Below are 6,755 nucleotides of genomic sequence, written 5' to 3'. Positions count from 1 at the left end.
AAACTACAGAAACATAAGTAACGGAGCGTATAGAGTGGAAAAGGGGAACCTCCGGAGCAGCAGCGTTTTCCAGCGTGCTAGCCAAACCACCACTAGAGGAGAACGGGTATGTACCCTATCTGTCTGCAGTTTCCAGGGGATTAAAGGCTCAGTGAGGGGGGAAGGAATGACTAAGGGTGCAGGAACGCTGTAAGCTCTCGGCAGAGCAGGGCAGAGGTAGCTTGGCCAGCCCCCACGGACTCTCACAACCAAACCGCAGGAGGTGGCTTTATTTTAGGCCGTTTCCTTCAGTTCCTCCATGGCGGGGGCTGCCGTCCCTTTGCCTGGTGGGGGAACACAGGGCCTGGAGGTGGGACCCGCGACCCAGCGGGGTGCTGCCACCCCTCTATGCAGCGGGAAGGCAGAGATGGGGGTGCCCAGGACCGATTTCTCCCCCAGAACGTCCTTCCACCGCTACCCGATCGGTGCCCTATTGCCCCCTGAGGTGGGGCGGGGCCAGCGGCGCCCTCCCCGCCGACACACACAAGATGGCGGCGGCGACCGGCGGCGGCGAGGCCCTCTGACAGCTTTCGGCCTGCCCGCAGCCATGCTGGTGAGGGCAGCGGCGGGAACGGCGGCGGCAGCAACAACCCTGCCCGGGCTGCGGCGGTTGTGGCGGGGCGGGGGGAACGGGGCCGCCGCCTGTTTCCCGCTGGGCCGGGCGCTGCTGGCGGTGCGGGGCGCCGAGGCCGCCATCTTCCTCCAGGGGCTCCTCACCAATGACGTCACGCGGCTGGTGGAGGGGGAAGGCTCCACCCCCCCCGCTCCCGCCGGCGGCGCGGGGCTGCCGCGCGCCCTCTACGCGCATGCGCTGAACGTCCAGGGCCGCTGCCTATACGACCTCCTCCTCTACAGGTGAGACCGAGGGGCGGGGCCTATCGTTGCCATGGAGACGAAGGGCGCGCGGCTTTGGCGGGCTTCTCCCTCCTCGGCCGCCATGTTGCGCGCCGGTCGCTGAGGCGTTCCTGGCTTATCTTGAGAAATAAGGGCATAAGAAAAGGGCTCGCTCTGGATATTTTTCATCACTGGCCTCTGTGAGTTACCTCAGCTGAAAAGCATAATTGAGAAGCTCAACATGGCCCGGCAATATGTTCTCGTAGTCCAGAAAGCCCCTCGCATTCTGGGCTGTATCCCCAGCAGGGCAAAGGGGGGGGGGGGGAATTCTGCCCCTCTGCTCCGCTCTGAGGAGACCCCCACCCCAGTGCTGCCTCCAGCTCTGGGGCCACCAACATCAGAAGGACATGGACCTGTTGGAGCGGGGCCAGAGGAGGTCACGGAGATGGTGGGAGGGCTGGAGCCTCTCTGCTGTGAGGACAGGCTGAGGGAGTTGGGGGGGCGTTCAGCCTGGAGAAGAGAAGGCTCCGGGGAGACCTTGGAGCCCCTTCCAGTCCCTCAAGGGGCTCCAGGAAAGCTGGGGAGGGACTCTTGATCAGGGAGGGGAGCCATAAGACAAGGAGTAATGGTTTTAAACTGAAAGATTTTGGTTAGATGTTAGGAAGAAATTCTTTGCTGTGAGGGTGGCAAGACCCTGGAACAGGTTGCCCAGAGAAGCTGTGGCTGCCCCATCCATGGAGGTGTTCAAGGCCAGGTTGCATGGGGCTTTGAGCAACCTGGTCTGGTGGGAGGTGTCCCTGCCCAGGGCAGGGTTGGGTGAACTGAGTGATCTTTAAGGTCCCTTCCAACCCAAACCATTCTATGATCTGTTTAGTATCAACGACCTGGATGAGGGCATCAAGTGCGCCCTCAGTAAGTTTGCAGATGACACCAAGCTGGGTGGCAGCGTTGATCTACTTGAGGGTAGGGAGGGATCTACAGAGGGGTCTGAACAGGCTGGATTGATGGGCTGAGGCCAATGGGATGAGGTTCAACAAGGGCAAGTGCTGGGTCCTGCACTTGGGTCACAACAACCCCATGCAGCACTACAGGCTTGGGGAAGAGTGGCTGGAAAGCTGCCTGGCGGAAGATGAGCCAGCAGTGTGCCCAGGTGGCCAAGAAGGCCAACAGCATCCTGGCCGGTATCAGGAACAGCGTGGTGAGTAAGACTCGGGAGGTGATTGTCCCTCTGTACTCGCCACTGGTGGGGCCCCACCTCAAGTGCTGTGTCCAGTTTTGGGCCCCTTCCCACAAAAAAGACATTGAGGGGCTGGAGCGTGTTCAGAGAAGGGCAGTGGAGCTGGTGAGGGGTCTGGAGCACAAGTCTTTTGAGGAGCAACTGAGGGAGCTGGGGGTGTTCAGCCTGGAGAAAAGGAGGCTGAGGGGAGGCCTTCTTGCTCTCTACGGGTCTGTGAAAGGAGGGTTTAGCCAGGGGGAGTCAGTCTCTTCTCCCAGGTAACAAGCAATAGGACAAGAGGAAACGGCCTCAAGTTGTGCCAGGGGAGGTTTAGGATGGATATTAGGAACAGTTTTTTCATCAAAAGGGTTGTTGAGCATTGGAACAGGCTGCCCAGGGAAGTGGTGGAGTCACCATCCCTGGAGGTATTTAAAAGATGGGTAGACGTGGTGCTGAGAGACATGGGTTACTGGTGGTTTCATCAGTGTTATCTTAATGGTTGGACGCGATGGTCTTAAAGGTCCCTTCCAATATAGATGATTCTTTGATTAATCTGTGATCTTAATACATTTAAAGTGGGGCTCAGGGCAGGCCCCAGGTGTGTCTGTGGGTATATTCAGGCCGTATCCAAAACAAGGGGTTTGTGCTGCCTCACAGGTGCCGTAGTCACTAATATGTGACATAAAATAATTATACCGCATGACCAGGTCACTCAGGGAGAAACTGGGCTTGTGGTGTGTCGGGTGAGGGTAACGGCGTGGAAACTAATGGAAGGCAGAGCTGAACGAAGCTTCTCCTCCTGCTGAAAGTCACCTCGCTTTAGGCAAGCGTGACCCGTACAGAAAACTGCACGGCCAGACCCGTTTCTGTCCCCAGGAGAGGCGAGGACAATATTTGCTAGAAAAGAGTGGAACGGATGGCTGGAAAAGTATTTCAGTACAGGGAGCTGAGCGCTGCTTTTGTGTGCACCGGCAGCCGTGGGTGAAATTCCCCAGATCCCTGGATTCGCACCAGGATCGAGATAAAGCTGCCTCTGCTTCCGCTGCTGTGGGGGGGTTGGTTGTTTTTCTGACCTTGTAGGTGTTACTTTTTTAGGCTTCACGAGAGCCCAGAAGAAGAGCCACACATCCTGCTGGAGTGTGACGGCGGCGTGCTGGAGGCCCTGCAAAAACATCTCAAACTGTACAAGATCCGGAGGAAAGTAAACATCGCCCCTCGCCTTGACCTCTCTTTGTGGGCCGTCGTCCCCGGGGAGCGGGCTGGAGACATCGCCGGTTCCCTGGCCAAATCTGCAGACCGGGCCCTGCTCTTAACTCCTGACCCCAGAACAGAAGTCATGGGCTGGAGACTGATTACAAAGAACGGAGCAAATCCGTCGGAGATTATCCCTGGGAGTCAGATTGGAAATATTCAGGATTACCACAGGCACAGGTACCAGCAAGGTAAAGGCAAGTCCCGTTTTGCGCTCTGTGTCACTGGGTTTTGGGGAAGTTTATTTATTTATGTATTATCACAGCTTCATCTTATTATCAGAGTCCATACGCTGATATAAGACAGAGGAATAAATTATAAAAGCCACATTGGTATGTCTCAATAAGAGGAATAAATTATAAAAGCCGCATCGGTATTTCTCAGTGTGTTTAACCTGTTAATAAGTACAGGTATTATTTGCTACTTTGAGGATGAAAGAGATCTGGTGGCTTTAATTCTGTCTCGTGGCAGAATCAATATTTGGGTACAGTTCCCTATTACTAAAGATTATGGGGCAGTGGGTCAGGAATGCCGACAGGAAAAGAAAACCCAGGATTATTCATTTTCTTAGAGGGAGACTTCTGTGGTTTGAGTCATTTTGATTATTTTGGGATTACGCACGGTCTGTATGTTTTCCTTGTTGCTAAGGAAGGAGCAGGAAACACCCTAACGTACTTTCCTAAAAATGCATGACTGGATTTGCAGAGTTAACTGGGAGGCCAAAGGGTGGGCGATTGACGTGAAGAGGGAGCTCGGTCCCGGGAGCCCCCGTGCCTGCGCAGAGCTCCCATCGATTTTACTGCGGCCGCGCAGACGGTGGATTAAATTAATTGGCAGACTGAAAGATGATGGTCCTCTGCTTAAACCTGAGTCCGCCTGGTTGGGAAAAGGAAGCTGTTAATGGGTCAGACTGGGCTGGACTGTGGGGGTGCGCCCCCTCCCTGAAACACCAGCCCTCGTCTTGCTGTGCTGCTGGGGAAAGCTGGGGCCAACGCTCTGCTTCAAAAAAAAATACTATTTTGGGGTCATTGGTCACAGAAAAGAACAACTACTTACACAGACATTCGGTGTTTGGGCTTTAATGAAGACAGATGGCCAACTTGTGTTCGTTAGCTCTGAAGAAAATTACTGTTATTGACATTAAAGTCTAGTTGTGGGGTGTGGGTGAGAAGGATTTCGGCATTGACATCTGCGTTGGTGACTTTGTGTGGGATCTGCATCCTTCCGGGTGCTTTGAATTTCCACCGGTGCGCTTGGGAGGTGCTGTTACCTTCATGAAATGAGGTTCTACTGGAGGTTCTCCTTTTACTCTTAACAGTAAACATCATTTATGGCTAATTAATTCATTCAGCCCAAAGCGGAGTAACTGTGAAGTCAATTATTTCACGCTGCATCTTATGGGTTCTCTTAGTTTTACACCTCACAGAGGAGGAATACTCCAGAAATCTTAAATACTGAAGTTCTTACCGCAATTACCTCTTGGTTTTACTTTCTTCCTTAGGAATTCCCGAAGGTGTGAAAGATCTCCCTCCGGGAGTAGCCCTCCCGCTGGAATCGAACCTGGCCTACATGAACGGCATCAGCTTTACCAAAGGCTGTTACATCGGGCAGGAGTTGACAGCCAGGACCCACCACATGGGTGTCATCCGCAAGCGTCTGCTGCCGATCCGCTTTTCGGCTCCTCTTCCCAAGGACAGCATTCCCGAGGGTGCCGAGGTCGTAACCGAATCGGGAAAGTCGGCCGGCAAGTTCCGGGCTGGAGGAGGTGAACTGGGTATAGCTTTGCTGAGGTTAGTGAATATCAACGAACCGCTCTACCTAAATATCGCGGGTGATAAAGTCAAGCTCACTGCAAGTACACCCGAGTGGTGGCCAAAAACTGCTGGAAAATAAACGAGGAACCACCACTCTCCCATTTGCCTTATTGAGGATATTTTTTTTTTTTTTTGCGTGTGGTAAATTTGGGAAGGCGACTCTGCCTTCAGCTGTCGTTTGTGGTGTTTGATGCAGGATTCCAGGATTTTCCGAATCTCTTGTGTGCACGGAATGTTTCTGTTCAGAATAATGATTCTGTGGTGTTATAACGTCTTTTTTAACGGCAAGCGTGTCGCTCTTACCTTGCACAAGTTACATACTCAGGCTAAACTGTTCACTGCAAAGGACTCCTTGCATTGAGCTGCTTCTTAAACTCGCCGATCGGGTGGGTGTTTTTTCCCACCACTCCAGCTTCTAATTATGTTCAGGAAGAGGAATAATACCTTGTACTCCGCTTGATTTTAATAAGTCGTCCCCGCCGGCAAAGCTCTCAAACATCCTGGTCTCCGGCTTCAGCGCCGGCAGAGGGAGCACGGCCAGCAGCAGTCACCTCCTCTGCCGCTCCCGACCTCCGTCCTTCGTCCAAACAACAATTTCGGAGAGGAAAGGGTTATTTTACAGAAATAAGGTGCACTGGGCGTGTGCCCTGGGGCGACTGTTGTATCGTTGTATCACAATAAATCCATTGTGCGCCCGCTCTTGGAAGGGTGCGTTGCGCGGAAGGGGGTGATGAGAGAGATGAGCTGGTTTGATCCCCTTCTGAGCAAAAAACCCAAGCTCTTGCATGTGTATTTCTAACAAAAAAAACCGTCCAAAGCACATTCTGCCTCTGTTTCGGCGTCACTGTAACTGCGAAGGGGATTTGTGAAAAATGCTCATATTGGTTAAAACTCTATGCTTGCTGTAAAATGAGTTTGTGGAATCTCTCATTAAAAGTTTATTGTATCAGTAATTTAAATGCGACTTGTCTGAAAGGGAAGAGACGCTACTTTTTATTTACCGCGTGTGAAGATACACAACAGGATACTTTTTTGGGTTGTTTGCTGACAAGGAACACGTCTGACGGTGTTCATCCTTGCCCTTGCTGACACCCTTTTGTCAGATTTGAAATTGTTAAGTCTTTCTGCTGGAAAAAATAAAAGAAACTGCAGCACTTCACCCTTTCTGGATCCTCCGAATGCCACAAAGGCGGGACTGTGCTGCCCGTGTTGAGGCCGCTTTGCCAGGAGCAGCTTTTCTTCCTCTGCCACCCATTGTGCAACGTCTCCTCAGAATAGTTATATTGTCCTGGTACACGCACAGCCTGAATAAACATGATGGTTTTTTTCTGTTAGGGGAAGCCCTGCATCTCTTTCTCCGGTGCACGCACGTTTCTTTTTTCTCTTCTTAACGTATGTGAAAGGCTTTTCTGTTGCCAGCAGCCGCAGGTTACAAATGTGGCTGCTTAGGCACAAAATAAACATGCAGGTTGATTTTTTTCAGAGGTACTAGATGACTTCTAGTGGAAGGATGTGGCAGAAATTGGAGGGGGCAGCCCCAATTCACGTTATCCTTCCATTTTTTTTATTCTCCCTCGCAGTCTGCTCCATCGTTAATGGCT

At 52.3% G+C, this 6,755-nt stretch overlaps 1 protein-coding gene across 2 annotated transcripts; it reads left to right on the top strand.

Annotated features, from left to right (window-relative positions):
• Window positions 1-518: 518 nt before the first annotated feature.
• On the top strand, window positions 519-6,491 carry IBA57 (iron-sulfur cluster assembly factor IBA57). Of its 2 annotated transcripts, none has more exons than XM_074157388.1 (3): window positions 519-592; window positions 3,185-3,531; window positions 4,842-6,485. In XM_074157388.1, the coding sequence occupies exons 2-3, from the start codon at window positions 3,426-3,428 to the stop codon at window positions 5,231-5,233; spliced, it is 498 nt and encodes a 165-aa protein (XP_074013489.1). In that variant the 5' UTR covers window positions 519-592; window positions 3,185-3,425; the 3' UTR covers window positions 5,234-6,485. The 2 variants fall into 2 exon arrangements, with proteins under 2 accessions (XP_074013489.1, XP_074013488.1); XM_074157387.1 differs by having other exon boundaries at window positions 522-894; window positions 4,842-6,491.
• The last annotated feature ends 264 nt before the right edge of the window (window positions 6,492-6,755 follow it).

Source organism: Numenius arquata, chromosome 12, assembly GCF_964106895.1.
Source record: "Numenius arquata chromosome 12, bNumArq3.hap1.1, whole genome shotgun sequence".
NCBI classification, from domain to species: domain Eukaryota; kingdom Metazoa; phylum Chordata; class Aves; order Charadriiformes; family Scolopacidae; genus Numenius; species Numenius arquata.
This window is presented reverse-complemented; position numbering and strand designations above follow the sequence as displayed.